This window comes from Thamnophis sirtalis, unplaced genomic scaffold (genome assembly GCF_051295495.1).
Source record: "Thamnophis sirtalis isolate CommonGarterSnake01/CBP01778 unplaced genomic scaffold, rThaSir2_p1.2 scaffold_4, whole genome shotgun sequence".
In the NCBI taxonomy this organism is placed as follows: domain Eukaryota; kingdom Metazoa; phylum Chordata; class Lepidosauria; order Squamata; family Natricidae; genus Thamnophis; species Thamnophis sirtalis.
In genome coordinates, this window is record NW_028261384.1 from 77,596,044 (window position 1) to 77,617,013 (window position 20,970).

The 20,970-nt window shown below is 37.3% G+C and overlaps 1 protein-coding gene across 1 annotated transcript in view; it reads left to right on the forward strand.

The window, feature by feature from the left end:
• The window catches only part of CNTNAP2 (contactin associated protein 2), an 885,336-nt gene that overhangs the window by 860,739 nt on the left and 3,627 nt on the right, over positions 1-20,970 (forward strand). Inside the window, exon 23 of the mRNA XM_087714410.1 lies at positions 20,680-20,748. Within this exon, the coding sequence (XP_087570536.1) occupies positions 20,680-20,748 (69 nt within the window). The remainder of the gene's footprint in view (positions 1-20,679; positions 20,749-20,970) is intronic.

The window sequence follows — 20,970 nt, forward strand, 5'->3', positions numbered from 1 at the left end:
CCTCAAAGCCACGAAGATCTGGTTGTTCCAGCAGGCCTGGGGCTGATGAAATTCCAGCCCCACTTGAATGTTGCGACTGTTGTGTATTTTAATTTGTTTGTCGTTTTAATTTGTTTGTTTTTATTTTCCTATTTGTATCCCCTTTCCCCCTTGGTTGTTAGCCGCCCTGAGTCCCTTGGGAATAGGGTGGCATACAAATTGAATAAACTACAACTACTACAACTTTTCTTCTTGCTCTTCCTTCTACTGTTTTGTTTTTCCCAAAGAATAGTTGAACTTACAAGTATATGGTATTTATTCTCCTCAGAACTTGAAATGGTACCAGACAGTAGAGAGAGAACTGTTTTGGAACAATTAAAGGACGTCTTTACTCACCCCACTTTATTTTCCTTTGCTGCTGGACTTCTTGTATTAACTGATTGACACTAACAGTGATATTGAGGAGAGGATGACACCTAGTGGGTTTGTCTGATGCAACAAAACCAATGGTGACATAAGCTGATATATATACATAGAGAGAAACTAATTACTAGAATTGAATACCTGTATAACTGATACAATTGAGAGACATCTATTTGTATAAGATAACAGTGTGATATATAACTCTGATATATAATAATTAAGGATCAAGAACAGAATAGAATAATACATAGGAATGTTTAGATATTGAAACGTGGTATTAAGGAAGGTTAATTATTGTTAAATATTGAGATATATAATTATTGATACCATTGATATTGCTGATAAAATAGAAGTAAAGTAGAATTTATATGCAATTGTGGGCAAGGATAAATAGGGGAATAAAAATGGCAACTTCAGTAAAGTTAGTGAAAAAAACTACACCCAATATGATTTCAGCAACACCCCCCTCCTCAAATCAAAGATTAATTGAGAGAGCGTTGGGGCTGGAGAAAGGTAGAACGATGGCAGGAACAATGGGACCAGCACCAACAATGCAGAGTATGCAATTGATGCTCCAAATGATACAAGAGATATTGAATTGAATTGAATTTTGAATTTATTGCATTTATATGCCGCCCTTTTCCCCGAAAAGCCAAGAAGTGACGGCTACAAATCATGAAGAGATAAGGAGGAATCATGAAGAAATGAAAAATGAAATCAGAGAATTGAAAGGAAATATCAAAAACGTCGATGACAAAGTTGAAAGGATACAGAATGCCTTAGCAATCAATGAACAGAAAATCTAGAACATCGAAACAAAAATAGAACAAACAGATCAGAAGATGGAAAAAATGGAGCTGGAATATAGACAAGTTAATAAAGAATTAGAGTTATCAATAATCTGAGTTGAAGATGAAAGAGTTGCATTCTATCTAAGATTCCAAAACATACCGGAAGAGAAGGAGGAAGACCTGAAAGGAAAAATGATCGAAATCTTCACCGAAATTCTACAGAGAAAAGAACAAGAGTTGAGTAGGGACATTGATGAAGCTTACCGTGTGCATACTAATTATGCCAGAAGACATAGGCTCCCAAGAAAAGTGCACGTAAGATTTGCCAAAAAAACCAACTAGAGATGAAGTGTACAAAAAAGCCAGAGAAGGGACGATTACATTTCAGGGAAAAGAGTTGATCATGCTTAAACAGATTCCACGGAAAATTCGTAAACAACGTAGACAATACAAAATTTTAACCAATCAGTTAAATAAAAACAGAATAATGTTCAGATGGTTGGTACCAGAAGGGGTATTGGTATCTTGGCAAGGAAAAAGATATAAGATAGAGATTATAGAAGAAGTGCAGGAATTCTATGAAAAATACTGCACAGGGGAAGAAGAACAAGGAAGTAAAGAGGACCTAAAAAGTAGAAGTCAAGAGGAAGAAACATCAGAAGACAAGGAAAGAAACAGGAAAGAAGAACAGAGGCAAGAAAGAGAGAGAGCAGAAAAGGAAGGCACGAGAGGGAAAAGTCAGATACAAACCAGAAGCAACAAAAACACCTCATCTAAAGATGGACCAGGAAATAACAATTATTTCAATAAACTTGAATGGACTGAACGCACCAAAAAAAAGAGCGTAGATGTTTAATAAGCTTAAGAAACTGAAGGTAGATATAACCTGTATACAGGAAGTGCATATTAAAAGGGAACATAGGAACTTACTGGAAAACAAAAAACTAAGGAAATTATATACAGCACTGGCGGATAAAAAAAAGGGATACAACCTATATAAAGGGAAAAAAATAAACTCCAAAGAAGACTACTCTGATGAATAAGGCAGGATGCTAATGATTGAATTAGAGACAACAGAAAAAATGATATTATTAATAATCATATATGCACCAAATCAGAAACAAGAGGAATTGTATAGAAAATTACACAACAAAATAAATGAATTAGAATATGAAAATATTTGCTTAATTGGGGATTATAATGCAATAGTGGATTAAAAAATGGACTATGAAAGCAAAAAGAAAAATAAAACAAAAAAAATGCATTACCCAAATCCTTTTTTGAGATGGCAATGGAATATAAACTACATGATATTTGCAGAGAAAGGCACAAAACAAGAAAGCAATATACCTTTTATTTGAACCCCCACCAGTCCCTATCAAGAATTGACATGGCTTGGATTTCATCTGGTCTATATAATCAATTAGACGAAATTGAAATAGAAGCAAATGAGTGGGCAGATCATAATCCAATAAAATTAAGATGGAAATATCAAAGAAGAAAAAAAAAGATAGATGATGAATTCAAATATTGTAAATGAAATAGAATACACTCAAATGCTGGAGAAAGAATTAAAACTATTTTTTAGAATAAATAAAAAAGAAGACCCCCCCCCAATTCAAAATCTCTGGGATACTATGAAAACATACACAAGAAGCCTTAAGATTGCCTACATGGCAAGAAAAACTAGAAAACAAAAAGAGCAACAAGAATGTATGCAAAATGAACTTATGGAAGCCAAAGATGAACTACAGCAAGACCCAAAGAATAAAATTAAAAAAGAAAAAAGAGATATGATAAAACATAAGATCAACTTAATAACTCAAAAGGAATTAGCACCGAAAATTAAAGCAGCCAGACAAAATTACTTTGAACAAGCCAACAAACCTGGATGATGGCTGGAATACAGATTGAAGGATGAAAGAGAAAAAAGGATGATATATCAATTAAAAGATGATGAGGGAAGAATTCAATACAAAGCGGAAGAAAAGAAGCATATTATTCATAAATACTTCGCAAAACTATACATGCAAGATAGTATGGAGGAAATCAAAATAAAACATTATTTAAGAAAAGATAACACCAATCTCAAAAGAACAAAGGGAGGTGATAAACAGGCCAATAACGTTAGCCAACGTGGAATTAGTCCTGAAAAATCAGAAAAATAAGAAAACCCCAGGACCAGACGGAATACCGGTGGAGCTATACAAATATAATAAAATAATATTGGAAGAGCTAGGAGTGGAAATGTTTAACGAAGTTTTAGGAAAAGCCAAGATACCTGAATCATGACAGAAGCAATAATATCGCTAATCCCAAAAGAAGAAACCAACCTACAAGAAATTCAAAATTACAGGCCAATTTCATTACTAAACTCTGATTATAAAATATTTGCAGCAATTATGGCAGGAAGAATTAAACAGGTTTTAAATGAACGAATACACCCAGACCAAAATGGATTTTTATCTCACAGACACATTAAAAATAATACGAGAGTCATCCTAGACATAATAGAGTATTACGAGGCGCATCCAGAAAAAAACAAATGGTACTGGTTTTCCTTTATGCATAAAAAGCATTTGACAACGTAATCTGGAAATTTATAATAACACTATTGAATGAAATGAAACTCGGAGAAAATTTTATAAAAATGGTAGAAGGATTTTATAACAGTCAGGCAGCCAAAGTTCTGATGAATGGAGATCTAACAGAAAAGATTGAAATAAAAAAAGGAGTCAGACAGGGATGCCCCCTCTCTCCTTTGCGTGTTTATATTAACTTTGGAAATTTTATTAAATGAAATTCAGAAGGACCAGGGAATAAAAGGTTTAAGACTCAAAAATGAAGAATATAAGGCCCAAGCCTATGCCGATGACTTAGTATTTGTTCTAGAGGGTCCATTAGAATCCAGCCTGAAATTAATTCAAAAATTAGAAGAATATGGCAAAGTGGCAGGACTAAAGATCAATAAAGACAAAACAAAAATGATAACCAAGAACATGACAAAAAAGCAGGAAGAGGAACTGGAAGTAGCAACCAGAATGCAAATAACTAAGAAAGTGAAATACTTGGGGATCTGGGTGTCGGCAAGATGTTCCACAATTAAAGACGATAATTATAATAAATTAGTGATACAAATAAAGAAAGATTTAGAAAATTGAAAAAATAGTCACCACTCATGGGACGTATAGCGACAATTAAAATGAATATTTTACCAAGAATCTTATTCCTGTTGCAAGCCACACCTATTAATCCGGGTAAAAAATTCTTTCAAGAATTAAACAAAATAACCGCTAGGTTCATTTGGCAAGGACGAAAAGCGAGGATTAAACTAAAGTCAATGCAAGACAGCAAGGAGAGGGGAGACTTAGCATTAAATTGGGATTTATATGCATCAGCAGTAACAATAACAGGGGTGAAGGATTGGATAGAGCTAAAGAATAAAAGAATTTTGATCTTAGAAGGCTATGATTTGCAAGCAGGCTGGCATACATTCCTCTGGGATGATAAAAATAAAACACACAAATAATTAAATAAATTTAATAATTTATTAAATTTAATTTAATAATTAAATTAAAAATAAAACACACAAATAATTAAAATCATTTAATTAGAAGAGCATTATTGCAAAAATGGCTCAAAATCAAAAAACGCACTGTGAAAATCCCAAATTGGCTATCACCGACAGAAAGGACAACTCATCCTAATTTTATAGATCTGAACAAAATGCTAAGATACAGAGACTTAATTGATAGACAGGGAAATTTAAATTGAAGAATTGGCAGAACAGAACATGAAAGTTGACTGGCTAACTTACCTCCAAATCAAAACTAAATACAATAATGATACTAAATTATATGACATAGAAACAGAACCACACGAATTGGATAAAATTATTCAAAGCTCAGATAGAAAGATGATAGGGAGAATATATAAATTTCTCCTGAAGTATAAAATGGAAGAGGAAATTGTGAAAGAACAAATGATAAAATCAGCACAGAACTTTGGCTATAATATTGAATTAGATAAATGGGAAATATTTTGGGGAACAAACTTAAAAATGACACTATCAGTTGCATACAAGGAAAACCAGTACAAAATGTTTTACTGATGGCACCTGGCACCAACAAGGTTAGCTAAAATTTTAACAAATACCTCCCCCAAATGTTGGAAATGCGAATCAATACACGGAACATATTACCATTTATAGTGGACCTGTGAGGAGGCTAAAAAAATTTGGAAAAGGATCAAAAATTGACTGGAGGCAATAACAGGGGTTAAAATAAGGTGACCAGATGTCCTGATTTTGGCGGGACAGTCACAATTTATAATAATTTGTCCCGTGTCCCGCGGCGTGTTCAAAAAATCCTGATTTTCCAAAAGAAAGAAAATCAATTTTAAAAAGGACGCCGTAAAAAAAATGTTTTTATTTCTCTGAAGTGTCGTTCCCAATGTGGCCTTTAGAGGGCAGTGGTTTCCCTCTCTCCCCTCCTGCGCGTGCGCATGCCGACGCGGGCCGTTTTTCTGCAGGGAGAGCGGCGGCAGCGCGGTAAGGAGGCAGGTGGGGATCCGGTTGGGAGAGGCTGGCAATGGGGGTGGCTTTTGAAAGGGTTGGGGGCGTTGGGGGAAGGCAATCAGGGGAAGGCTGCTTTGCAACTGTCAGTGAAATCCCATCCCCCCCGCTCTTGCCTTTCCTTCTGCTTGCTCCATCCCAGCAGAGGCTGAGCTCGCCTCTTATTTGGACCTCCTGCATCCCCCTCCCAAACGGAGCACCCCATTTCAAGCAACGAAAGCCATTTTAAAGCCATTTTTAAAAAATCCCACTTTTAAGGTGGTGAGCAGATCTAATGCTCCTTCCGACTCCCCACAACAGAGAAAGGGAGGGGGGGAGAAAGTTAGGGAAGGAAGGAAAGGAAAGAAAGAGGGAAGGAAAGAAGGAAGGAAGGAAAAAAGGAAGGAAAGGAGGAAGGAAGGAAAGGAAGAAGGAAGGAAAGAAGGGGGGAAAAAGAGTGACTGGCCTCATTTCATCCAAGCAGGTTTTCATGCCTAAAATGGGACTAGAAACTCCTGATTTCTTGTCTGGTGCCTGAACCACTACTAGGCAAACTGGCTCTCTTATCCATATTTAATCTACTGTGACCAAATATCTTCCAAATCGTGCCAGGAAAGCAACTCAGCACAGCTGCATTGAGCAACCGGAATTATTTTTATGGCTGTGTAGTTTCTCCTTTTGCAAAACTAGCAGATTAAACAGCAAACACACCACAAGATTGCAAGTAACTTCTAAAACTTCTCCCCAAATAGCAGTTATCTGAAACTACCCAGTGAGCAGAGTTGGGTGTTGATATTACTGTATCTCTGTATAAAGCCATGAATTTGTTATAGAAGGTCATAGACAAATAGCTGTCCTTTGGGGTCATTACAAGTGTCTGGAATAGAAGAACATGGGTGTTTTCTGATACGGAAGCATTTGTATAAAATAGAGTGCAACATTGGCTAATAAACAATAGCTCCAAACTTAGTTTTAAATTCATACATTTAAATTCATTGCTATTTTCACATACTATGTGAACGAGACAGTTTTTATATTCCAACACTTCAGGATACAGTGTTAAGCTTATTGCATTGGGAGATTTTGAACAACATTTGCTTAAAATATTTAAGAAAAAAATGATTGAATATTTTGTTGTTTAGAATGCAAGGCAAGCACACTTCAATTTTAAGGGACTGGGATTATTTCCATATACTGTACAGCTAGATCTCAATTTACAACCACAGTTGACCCTAAAATTTCCATTGCGAAGCAAGATGGTTCCTCATTTCATGACCTTTCTTTCCACAGTTGTTAAGTGAGTCACTGCAGTTGTTAAGTGAACCATGCAGTCATTAAGCAAGTTTGGCTTTTCCCAGTCACTTTGCTTGTTGGAAACCAGCTGGGAAAGTGACAAATGGTGATCGCATAATCCTGGATACTGCAACTATCATGAACACATGCCAGGTGCCAAGCAAATTTTGATCATGTGGTCACGAGGATGGTGCAGTGGTCATAAAGGAGAAAAACAGTCACAAGTCAGAAGAGCAACAAAGATGATTAGGGGACTGGAGGCCAAAACATATGAGGAACTGTTTCTGGAACTAGGTATGTCTAGTTTAATGAAAAGAAGGACTAGGAGAGACATGATAGCAGTGTTCCAATATCTCAGTGTTCCAAGAGCCAAGGTGGCGCAGTGGTTAAATGCAGCACTGCAGGCTACTGCTAGATCAGCAGGTCAGCGGTTCAAATCTCACCGGCTCAGGGCTGACTCAGCCTTCCATCCTTCCGAGGTGGGTAAAATGAGGACCCAGATTGTTGGGGGCAATATGCTGACTCTCTGTAAACCGCTTAGAGAGGCCTGAAAGGCCTATGAAGCGGTATATAAGTCTACTGCTATTGCTATATTGCTATTGCTCAGGGTTGCCACAAAGAAGAGGGAGTCAAACTATTCTCCAAGGCACATGAGGGTAGAACAAGAAGCAATGGGTGGAAACTAATCAAGGAGAGAAGTTGTGAATGTTCCAACACTGAAAGTTTTTAAAAAGATGTTGGATAACCATTTGTCTGAAATGGTGTAGGGTTTCCTTCCTAAGGAGGGGGTTAAACTAGAAGATCTCCAAGGTGCCTTCCAACTCTGTTATTCTATTCTAACATATACTGTTTTAAAGAAACACAGAGGGAACAATCCTCCAGGCTTTAGTGACCATCACTAAGTGGTGTAGCTTATGATTCTTGATGAATGTATTTTATTTTATTTTTCTTTATGTACACAGAGCATATTCACCAAAGACAAATTCCTTGTGTGTTTAGGAGTTTAGCTTCTCTCTCTTGAAAATGTAATCTAGCATAAGGCATTATAATGCAAGCTAGCCTTAGCTTTCAAACAGTTCATTTAGTGACCAAAGTTACAATGGCATTGAAAAAAGTGACTGATGACCATTTTTCACACTTAGCGACCATTTTTCACACTTAGCGACTGTTGCAGCATCCTCAGGGTCACGTGATCAAAATTTTGATGTTTGGCAACAGATTCATATTTATGATGGTTTCAGTGTCCTGGAGTCATATAATCGTCTTTTGTGACCTTTTGAAATTTTTAATCAAGCCCCCCCCCCCCCCGCCGGTCAATGGTGTCCCTCTTTACCAATCTGAAAATCTGGTCACCTTAGGTTAAAATAGAATGGAAACCGGAAGTTTTTTTATTAGGAATAATGTCTGTGAAATACAAAAAAGAAATCCAGTATTTAATACTACATATAATTATGGCAAGGATTGCCTTTGCCCAGAAATGGATAAAGAAATTAATTCCAAGCGAAGATGAAATAATAAGAAAGGTTATGGATTGTGCTGAAATGGACAAACTAACTAAAGAAATCCAAGGAAAACAAGAATCAGAATTCTACCAGATATGGGATAAATGGTATAGGTGGATGGAGGAAAGAAACAAGAATAAATGAAGGAATATAGCAAATGAAAGGGGAAATAAATTAAGGTGAGAGGTATCGATTGATAATTGCTATTAGAAAGAACAGGAAGCTCATGTTTGTATTGTATTGTGTGTGGTGTACATCTAAGTTTTGTGTGTGTGTGTGTTTGTTAATAAAAAGAAAAAGAAGAAGGAAAAAAAAGTTGACCCATCATTTTCCTTAGTAGTTATTCCTAAAACCATTGTAGCAGTGATTTACTTCATCCCACGCAGTGATAAAGCTATCTGCTCCAGGAAGAACAAATAGAGGGAAATATAAGGCATTTCTGGCAACAAAATGCTTTGACCAAGACTGAAAGATATAATACATAACAAAGGCCATGATGAAAGCCTTTATTAACATCTTCTATAAACAGTATGTAGAAGTATGTAGAAGATCAAAAGCTTTGCAAAAGCTCTTAGGAGGTCACATCATTATTTTTTATTATTGTCAAGAGCATCACAAATCCAAACATATACTATTGTGACTGATTTCTTCATGAAAACATATATCTAAGCTTTAGCTTTTCAATTTATTGTTTGGAGGTGAATGTATGCTGTATTACCTAGTATAGTAGTCCTCAGAACTGTAAGTACACAGTTGCTCAGTTATGAATAATATTGCTAGTTCTATATGTTTGTGTCTTCCCATCTTTTCATGCTTTCCTTTATATGTCCCTCTTTCTTTTAAAAATTTTGATTTTTAATTTACTTTTTTAATGCACTAAAATTTAGCTGATGAAATGCTCATTACTAAACTGCAATCTGTTATAATTCCTAGAATATATTTCTTTTCATCTGTTTTCAACATCTCTTGATGGTTTGTATCTTCCTTTTTATATTCCTTTGTAAAATCTTTCTCTTGGAAATTATCAAATTCCTTTTCCCATTGGAACAAACAATTGTTTTTCTCAAATGTATCTTATGGGTTCTTTTTTTTTTTTTTTTTTTTTTTGGCTGATTGGAGTGGTTTTTTTTCCCTGTTACTGTTATCTTTCAAGATTCATTTTTGTGCCTCTTTTTGTTTACTCTTGCATTTTCCATATTAATCATAAAACTATTTATTGAAAAAATGAGGAAAAATTGTTATTTCCATCTTAAGAATGTCCATCAGATCTAATTATTCTTGATCGATGAGATAAAAAAACAACTGGTTGATGCCCCAGATCAGTATAATAATTTGAGGAATTTCTTACATCTACTCTGTGTCTTACTCAGATCCAAAGTGCTATATATTTTCCATCAGTTTTATCCCAAAAATTTATCTTGTGTTGTGTGCTCACAGCAATGGGTTTCAAATCTAGTAATAAATCAATGTGGATGTTTTGTGGACCCATAGAGTGGAAGGCTGGTAATCTCAAAGTGCCTTTTTCAAAAGTCATTTAATGTAGATATATAGGGCATTTTTGGTACCCTTGCCCCAAATGTTGCCCTTGCCCCAAATATTGACTTAATCAGCCAAGAAATTTAAAAAAAACCTCCTACAAAATCCAAGCTAGATGAAATAGAAGGCTGCTAAAGCAAAAGCTCCTTTCTATTCCCTGGACTTCTGCTAAATTCTCCCCAAAATTTTATCTCTCCAGTAAAGGGAAATACTCATGTTTGAGTCTGTAGAAAGCCAAAAGTAATATATCATTCATGGTGGTGGAGGGATGTGGAATATCTGATCAAGACTACAATCTGGCAAACAAGCGACATGCATAAACACATTTTCTTTACGTTTCCTAATCATTTTACACAAATTGTCCTCTGGATCCATCACTGAATACAGTACAATTTTGTACTTAGATATGGTGAACATACAACTTTATAACTTCTTTGAACCCCACAATGGCTTTCATATTCTCTGTTAATTACCAACGGAACTAGCTTTTCTTTATTGTAACAGGTAAAACATAAAGTTGCTCATAAAACTCTCATGGAGGGAATAATTTAGGCAAACAGAGGCAATAAAGCAGTCATCTTCTTTGGGGTCACTTAAGGGAGCCAGGGAGGTTATAACTGCCAAAACAGTTAATAAAAAAGGAAATACAAGCAAACAATGCAATACAAGCAATCCAGTACTTTCAATCACAATCAAAACTGGAATTTCCATCTCTAAGTGATGCGGTCATGAAGCAATGATTGCATTGCTTACTGACCATAATTTCAACAGTCCCTCTTGCCATTGTTAAACCACAAATGAACTATGAATAGAAATTGGATATTGGACATCGCAATATCTAGAATCGATAGAACATAAGAGAAAGAATGGAGAAAATCACAAAATGAAAAAACTATGGCAACAGAGGCAAAGGCATGGTGAGATTGGTATCCAACAAAAGTTGGAAATAGCCCTGAGGGTCATTATGGAGATGAGAGACAGCCAAAGTTTATATTCTTTTCCTATCAATGAGCACAGATTCCACTCCATGGATTAGAGCAGAAGGGCAGAACTGTATCAGGATCTGCTTCAATGCCAAGGGGCACAACAGGGACAAGGGGCTGGCAGGAGGCAGACAGCTGGCTCGGAATCCAACGCAGTGTCAATGGGTGGCATATAAATTAAATAAATAAATTGAAATAGAACAACTGCAAAAACAGCAAAGGTATTAGTGCCTTGGGTGCAATTACAAAAGATTTAGAGCATCACTTGAAGATCATTGGTATTGACAAAATCACATCAATCGATTGCAAAAGGCAGCTTTACTTAGAACAGTTTATATTTTATGATAATATCTTTAAAATAATAAAAATGTGTGCAACTCTCAGGTCCTTGGAAAGGATTTGATAGATGGACTAAAATATCAGATCCCATCTTAAACAGAAAGCCACCGTTGCTGAGCCCTTACATCATCTCCTGGCAAAGAACGCAAAGTGGTCCTGGGGCAGAACCGAAGCAGCCACATTTGCCACGGTGAAGAGACTACTGTCAGCAGACACGTTCCTGGTTCAGTACAGCTAGACTCTGCCACTTGTTTTAATTTGTGATGCTTCCCTGTTTGGCGTCAGAGCCATCCTCAGCCACCGCATGCCAAATGAAACCCAGGCACCCATAGCCTATTACTCAAGGACCCTGTCCGCTGCCGAGCAGAACTACAGCCAGCTGGACCGTGAGGCTTTGGCTGCAGTGGCCAGTGTAAAAAGGTCCCATGGGTACCTCTACGGCTGTGATTTTCATCATGGACCACAAACCACTACTAGGCTTGCTGGCTGGGGACTGGCCTACTTCTGTGTCATTGTCACGGTGAATGACCAGATGGACTATTTTCCTCACGCCCTACACCTATCGTCTCGTCCATCGACCAGGCTCAACCTTGGGGCATGCTGATGCTTTGAGTCACTGCCCGCTGCCAAAACTACTTGCAGACCCTACCCCCAAGACGCCAGTCCTTCTCATTGACTGCTTAGAGACTGGTCCTGTCTCGTCTAGTGACGTTGCCTGCCACTATGCAAGAGACTCCACGATCAAACAAGTTTTGAACTGGGTGTGGAGGGGGTGGCCCAAGGGACCTGCTGGGTCTGATTTCAAAATGTATTATTGTAAAAAAGATGAATTGTCTATTATTAATTGCTGTTTGCTGTAGGGGGACCAGGTTGTTGTTCCACCCAAACTGCGCATTGCAGTATTAGAGGCTTTACACATAGGACACCCTGGAATTGTCAGGATGAAGTCTTTGGCTAGGAGTTACGTGTGGTGGCCTAACATGGACAGGGAGATTGAAGAATGGGTGGCTACCTGTACACCATGCCAGGAGTCCAGACCAGCTCCCCCAGAGGCGCCCGCTAAGGAGTGGGAGCGACCTCAAGCAGACATGGCCAGACATTCCTGGTAGTTGTGGATGCCTACTCATAATGGCTAGAGGTAGTCTTCATGACCTCTACCATGGCACAAGCGGTCATCAAGATACTATGGAGACTTTTCTCCACACACAGCCTGTCCGATGTCCTGGTCTCTGACAACGGGCCCCAGTTCACGGCCATGCAATTCAAGACCTACTTAGCAGCACAGGGAATCAGACATGCCCTGGTCACACCATTCCATCCAGCCTCCAATGGTCAGGCGGAGAGAATGGTGATCTGCAAAAGAGGCCCTATCCAGGATTGGCCCAGGAGATTGGCAAACACAGGTTGATCAATTCCTTCTAATTCAACACATCACGCCAAGTGCTACCATGGGGAGAAGCCCTTCCAAGCTTCTCATGGGTCGCTGGCTAAGATCTCACTTAGACCGGCGACACCCAAACTATTCTGCCTCATCGTCCCCAGACTCAACAAGAAAAATTCAGAATTTTAGCATAGGGGATTTAGTTTAAGCCCGCAACTATGCTGGGGGAACTCTGTGGATTCCTGCCAGAGTGATAGGCATCACCGTGCCTCACTCTTATCTTGTAGAGCTCGAGGACGGTCGGAATTGGAGAAGGCACATTGACCAACTCCGTGGCTACCTCTTCAACTCCACTCTTAGACAACCAGAGGTAACTCCTGCATGAGTTAGCCAAAGTCCTACCCAAAAGGAGCACGAAGTCACTCCTTCCACAGCCAACTCAAACCCAAAGACACCGGGATATTCATCTACTTGTGTTGAAGGCCCGCAGTGAGCTCTGAGCGACCCGGCTCTAGAAGCTCCAGCCGTGGTCTGTGAAAGATTCCAACAGGCGAAATTGCAGAGCCAACAGATCCGTCTGACCTGTCCAAAGAACACCTCTGACTGAACTGCGCAGGTCTGGCAGAGCTACCAAAAAGCCCGCCTACCTGCATGACTACATCACAAATCAGTTGATTCCATCTAAGAGGGAAGGGGTGTTAGAAGATCATACAGACTGACTACAAGCAATAGCATGACAAAGTAGCAACAAGTACCATTAGAACAGTGGTTTTCAACCTTCCCATGCCGCGACCCTTTAATACAGTTCCTCATGTTCTGGTGACCTCCAACCATACATTTATTTTCGTTGCTACTTCATAACTGTAATTCTGCTACTGTTATGAATCGTAATGTAAATACCTGATATGCAGGATGTATTTTCATTATTACAAATTGAACATAATTAAAGCATAGTGATTAATCTGCTAATCTTGGTTTGGGAGAAGATCAGACAGGCTGGGATTTAACAGGATAAAACAAACCCCCTGCCTGCCTCCAGCAGCAGTTCGTGGTTTACATGAGTTTCACTTTATTAAGTTTACTTTTTTTACATTACATTTCCCCCCAGCCAGCCAGTTCTTTCTTTCTTTCTTTCTTTCTTTCTTTCTTTCTTTCTTTCTTTCTTTCTTTCTTTCTTTCTTTCTTTCCATTCCTCTCTCCCTTTTCTTTTTTTCTTTTTTTCCCTCCCTTTTCTTTTCTTTCTTTTTTCCATTCCTCCCTCCCTTTTCTTTTTCTTTCTTTCGATTCCTCCCTCCCTTTTCTTTTTTCTTTCTTTCCATTCTTCCCTCCCTTTTCTTCTTTCTTTTTTTCCATTCCCCCTCCCTTTTCTTCTTTCTTTCTTTCCATTCCCCCCTCCGTTTTCTTATTTCTTTCTTTCCATTCCTCCTTCCCTTTTCTTCTTCTTTCTTTTCATTCCTCCTTCCCTTTTCTTCTTCCTTTCTTTCTTTCCATTCCCCCCTCCCTTTTCTTATTTCTTTCTTTCTTTCTTTCTTTCCATTCCTCCCTCCCTCCCTCCCTTTTATTTATTTATTTATTTATTTATTTATTTATTTATTTATTTATTTATTTATTTATTTATTTGTTAACACAGGTTTAAAAGTTGCTCATTAAATGGGATTTTAAATGGAGGCTTAAGCTACATTGAACTGTGCTTCCACCCAGAGTGGAATTCCTCAGGACGGAAGGAATGGGTGGGTGGGGCCTGTCCTCTTCTCTGGCATCTCCTGCCAGCCCTTCCTGGGGGCCAAAAAGCCTCTGAGCTCAGTTTAGCCCTCAGGACAGGGCCGGCGGCAGAGGCAACATAGGCAGCGTCAAGGCCCAAGGCGGTTTGAATCCCAGCATGCTCTTGCCTGGGTAAGAGCCTATGCCGCCAGCTTAAGTGGGTGGCTCGACTGCCCCACAAGTCTCCTGATCTCCAGGCATCTTTGATCCTCTGTGCAAGCAGCTGGGCTGAAGCAGCACCGCTGACCACGCTCGCTTCGGATGTCCATTGGAGCCGAGACTGATTTGCCACCTAGAAGAACTCGTCTCTCTACCCCTTCAGCGCCTCGGCTTTTCCCTGGCATGGAGACCGGGCAGGGCGGTGTCTGGGTTGCGCCCAGAAGTGGGAGGAGGCTGCTTCACCACCTGGCGCTCTTCATGCCACTTCAGGACGCGCTCCTGAGCATGGGCGACACCGGTGGAGGTGGATGGTTGTAGGCGCCCCCTGTGAAAGAGTTGTTCGACCCCCAAAGGGGTTGTGACCCACAGGTTGAGAACCACTGCATTAGAAGATCTGAAAGAAATATCATTTGCCTGTGAGCAAGAACTGGTGAGACCATGAAATAAAGAAAGTAATAGAAAATGAAGAAGTTAAATTGCTCTGGAACTTTAGAATTCAAAAAGAAAGGCACCTGCCACGTAACATCCCAAACTTAACAAGCGTCATTAAGAAAGACAAAAAAGTCTGGATAGTGGATGTGGCAGTGTCTGTGGATAGCAGAATGGGAGAGAAAGAACTGGAGAAGACACTAAAATACAAAGACTTACAAATAGAATTAGAACAACTGTGGCAAAAGCAAGCAAGGATAATAATAGGCACCTTGGGTGAAATCCCAAAAGAACTGAAGCAATGCTTGAACACCATAAGGATTACTAGCTTACTGCCCAGATATTATCCAGAGCTTTTTTTACCAAAGTACTACTCAGGTTGCATTTTTCTTAGCTGCCCAAAGTCAACATAGTTTTGTTATATGCTATGACATGATTTGTTTACAAAGATGTAAAGAAGATTATGCAATAGTTTAGTATACAAGATTTATTTCTTCTGGAATTCCAACTAGGGCAATCTGCATGACCTTTATGGTTTGGGGCTTAGTTATTTAAATGAGTGCCTGGTTGTTTTGGTTTCTGCCCAAGCTCTATAATTGGACAAAGTTGGCATGTTTCATTAAACAATATTACTTGATATCTTCTTTGTCACAGAAAAACCTCTGTTAACCTGGCCCCACCATGGACGCCTTTTAAAAACTCCTGAATATTTGGCTCTTCACCCGCTCTTGGACTAGAGTCAGTGGGGATCTTATGTACTTTATTGCTTTAGAAAGATTGTGTTCCTTTCCAGATGCTTAGATTTTGGAATTTTATTTTAGGAATTATTTAATTATTTAATTGAGAGGTCCTTGGTGGTCTATGAGCTTGGTTGTTTTTTTGCAGACATTTCTTTACCCAAACTAGGTAACATCATCAGCATTATGACTAGAATAAATTATGTTAGTTTGTTGGGTAATAAAACATCTGCAAGAAAACAAGCTCATAGACCACCAAGGAACCTTCATTTCAACCATGATCTACAAATGTTCTCTTTTGTTGGTAGTTATTTAATTGCACATAGCCTAAATCATTATAGGTTTGGGGCAAATAACATAAAATATGTTCTTCCTTGTCCCATCCTATTGCCAAGATTGCTGTAACTTCAGATTCAAAGTTCCATGAGCCCATGTCTTGTTCCCTAAAGCTTTCCTATCCAAAAGGAAGAGAGGCTTTGTTATGGTCAGCTGGAGAGCAGGAGTACATGTGAGCACGAAAAATGAAAAGTGGGGATAGTTGCTTGTCACTGTAAACCATGCCAAAGTTATTGGTATGGCTTGGAAATGAAATGCTCAGCCATGTAGAAGAGGCCTTACTTTTCTGTAAAGAAATGTCCTACCTTGCAAAATAAGTTAACTACTCTTTTTTCCCGCAACATTTCAATTTTGTTTGTTGGATACTTATTTTTAGCTGAGATTGTTTCACTGAACTAAAACTGATTTCTGTTAAACAATAAGAATTTGAAATTATTTTGGCATTATATAAATAAAACAATAAGAAACCAAGAAAGATGGTGATGGCATTAGCTTTTTTATATATATAATTTTTTTTTATTACATAGACAACACATACACACAACAATAAGAAAAAACAAGACAAAAAAAACACACAAAAAAACCATCATCACATACAGCATGTCATTTGGTTACAGGTGTTTTAACATCCATATTCTTGAATAATATTTACCATCTCAGATTTTTCATCTAGTATAACTAAATGCCTCACTTTCATTGTACAGTATATGTTCAGTTACAGTTAGTATTATTTTTTCCCAGTAAATCATGATTCCCTTACATTCTTGATTATCTATTTGATAACAGTATACCTTTATATAATCCCATGTAATAGAAAAAAAAAATTTTTTAACCATTTATATTTGTATATCACTGTTTTCAATATGCATAATTCCACCAATCGACTATCAGGTATGCTTATGTTCATTATTATCCTTGTACCTCATACATTCAAACAGAAATCTTATTCCTTCATTTTCCAACAAAATATTCTAAATAGTCGCTACATATATATACCAATTTTCAATTATTTCCTTATTAAAATTATTTATCAGCAACAAAATATCATTGTAGTATGTTCCTAACATTATACATTATATCACCAATCCTCTATCAAGTATACATAAAATCATTATTATCCTTATCCTTTTTAAAGCAAAAGATTCTAAAGTATTCAATTCATAGATATATTAGTTTTCCATTGTATCATTGTTAATTTATTTCACAGCATGATTGTGTTATCATTTAGCTCCTTCAGTTAAAGCATGAGTAAAACATTTTTCATTTCCAAGTTTTTCCCCCCAGCCACTGATAAAACAAGTCCCATATCTTATAAAAGTGCTCGTACTCTTGTTCTCTAATTTCAAGTGTCAATTTACTCATTTCAGCACAGTCCATTATTTTTCGAAATCTGATGACATTAACTTTGATGGCAGCCCATCAGGCTACTACAAAAGGGACTTAGGACAACAGCAGTTCCCATCTATACATACATAACTTTACACTTCAAAATTATATTACAAAAATCTTAAAAGTTAACATTTTGGTGTGAGATTCTAATTTCACTAAAAGCTTAAAACATTTTAACAAAGCATATTTTAAAAGAATTGAATGGAACAAATTTTCCATTATACATTTATCCTTCTTGGCTTAATTCTTCATGATGACTCAAAAATACCTTCATTAAACTTGCACATGCTAATTGTATGTATAAATAAAATGTAGATATAGTTTCAGTGCAATAGAACAGTAAATTGTCAGAATGATGTGTGAGGCTGACGAGCAACTTGAAGCCCCTGCTTCAAGTGGGAAATGTTAGTGAAATTGGCAGCCAGAGCATAATATGCTAGTCTGGAAAGCAGATTCTTAAACCTAAACAAAGAATAAAGAGAGTAATGACTATTAGTTCTTCCCTCCGTCAATGCTAAATATGTAATTCCAAATGGGCAGACCTTATCTGCAACAACTTTGCTGAATAGTTTAATAGTGACATGTTTTGTTACTGACTCAAAAAAAAAAGATTGATTACATTTGAATATAGTATCAATCAAATGGAGCAAAAGAATCAAGAATCAAGGAAGAGATAGCAATAGTATTTAGACTTATATACTGCTTCACAGTGCTTTACAGCCCTCTCTAAGTGGCTTACAGAGTCAGCATATTGCCCCCAACAACCTGGGCCTTCATTTTACTGACCTCGGAAGGATGGAAGGTTGAGTAAACTTTGACCCTGGTGAGATTTGAACTGTCAAATTTCAGGCAGCAGACAGGCAGCAAAAGTAGCCTGAAGAATGATTCACAATAAACATATTTTTGCTTCACTCTACACCAGTGCTGTCAAACAGCATGCAGGCCTGTGGGCCAGATGCACCCATACCCAGTTTACTGAAGTGGGGGGGGAGTCTTAATACATCACATGACACTGCCATGATGACACGAGTTTGACACCCCTGCTCTACACAATCTCTGCTAATGGGTTTGCTTTGTTAACAGTGGTATTTAATTCTCTATTTATCTCTTTCTGTTATATTTTACTGGCTAGAATTCTAATTTCCAAAACCCTAAATCATATCATCAAGAGAATAAAATAAAGAGGAAAGGTTTTTTTTTTAAAATAAGAAATAAAATTGTTACTGGAAATAAATACTGTATACACACATAAGGTATAAGAATGGAATAATTTTGCAACTTCTTTTTGTGCTATGTCAGTATCTTTCTATAAAAAACAATGAATTATCCTAGTATAGAAACAGCATACATTTGTTAGCCCCCAACAACAACAACAACCATTTGTTATAATATTTGCTTTCCTGTGATAAAATTATTTTGGAGAGAAACATTCACTTTATATTCAATGTACTTGCTTCCTGAAGAGCCCAAAAGGCATTCTGTTCCTGTTCTACTGTTATCAGGCCAATAGTTTAAAAAGTCTCACTATAATCTATAGGTACCAATTCTGCTACTATAGCAGTGCGCAGGAATGTTCTGACTAATTGGTGACAAAAGCAAGAAGAGGAGAAAGGATGCACCTTCTCCCAAGCAAAAAAATAGGTTACCGTTTGACACCCAGAGTCACTTCTGGGAAAGAGGACAGCTATATCAATTTGATAAATAAAATTAAAAAATTAAGAGATAAAACAGAAAATATGTTATCCCAGATTCTCTCTCTATTATGGTCTTCATGTCCTGCCAAGGGCAACCTTGACACATCCATTCTAAATACTTTCTTATAGCCACTTTAATTCTCTATCATTCCAATCCCAAAACTTTATATCTTTGCAACCTTTCATTGTGTTTTTCTTGTCTTCTAACTCCTTCAGACGTTTCCTGGTTATCTCCTTTTGCTTAAGAAGTCATGCTGTTTCCTATCAATTCGTTGCTGGAGCTCATTTGGGTTTCTGTAAAAATACTAACCCATTTTCTATAAGTCAATATTCAAGTTACTGAGCCACAGAAATAAAGAAAAAGAACAGATATGTTAGTAAAAATCTTTTTTTTCTGGAAGCCAGAGAAGAAATGGATATATCTGAATGGAAGGGTGTAGATCACAGCAGCCAATCTGTCAGGAGATAGCCAATTCCTCAGAAGCTACATTTCCAGGCCTTCTTTCTTTGAAGAGATAGCACTACCCTCTCATTTCACCCTGATCACATCCAGTACCCTTCCTCAAAATGAAAAGAAAAAGGATCTCAAACATTAGAAACTAATTTGGACATATCATATTTCACCTAAGCTGATCAAGAACCTTCAGCCCAACACCAGGTTTTAAGCTATGTGCAATATAATGAAGAATCCTAATAAAATTTTAGAGGCATTCTGCTTCTTTTGTTGTACATGATAAATCTACCCATTAGAAATCTAACTATAGAAAAGATGGATAAAGTGTACTGTATGTAGAGTACCAAACAAGGAAGAAAATGTTTAATTAATATAGGGCTAAGAATAAAGTTCTAAACATATATGAGTATATTTGAGTTATAGAAACTGACACCAAATCCCATAACTCAATTTTTTTTCCTATTGACTCAAGGTCGTGCTTGAGTCAATACAAATTTGCTTTATGCAAGCTTTTTAAGGAATGTAACTCTAGCATTAAGCAAGGGAAGTATGTACTTTCCAAGAACTAATCTATAATTCAATATTCTCTTATCTATATATTTTTAGTTACTAATGTCTTTCACTGTGCTTGATGTTAACCTATGGTGTTCCTGCAGTGACTTGGAATAACTGACAGTCCACATGGAAGTAAGGATATTTACTGCCCACTAAGTTTATGACAAAATTGAGACTCTCCCTTTGGGAATTTCCTGTAGATTGACTGAGTCCATTCTGACCTTCTGAGATCTAATGCTATACTAGAAACTTTGTTATTTCATATTTCTATTTCCTTTATGCTTCCAATATTAATGTTTAAGGATATCTTAATTTTAGTTCTGGCCTAGACTGATACAAACTCTGGAAAAAATACAATCTAAATGTTATGCTTCGCTTTACATCAGGTGCTGATCTTCCTTACAATGGTCAAGTAATAGGAAATGGTGTTAACAGAAATTCAGCAATTATTGGAGGTAAGGAAGCAGTATATATCTATTTCAACTGACAAATAAGTACATTCAGTTAGTTTAATATAATTTTCAGTATTAGTACATAGTTACCTAAGATTGATCAAATTATTTTGGAAAATTTGATAACCTCTTTGGGTTATCATAATATGTAAATATTTTTTTTCATAATATTCAAGTACAATCTAATAATTAAGATGCTGGGCTAGGATTAGAAACATTTAAATC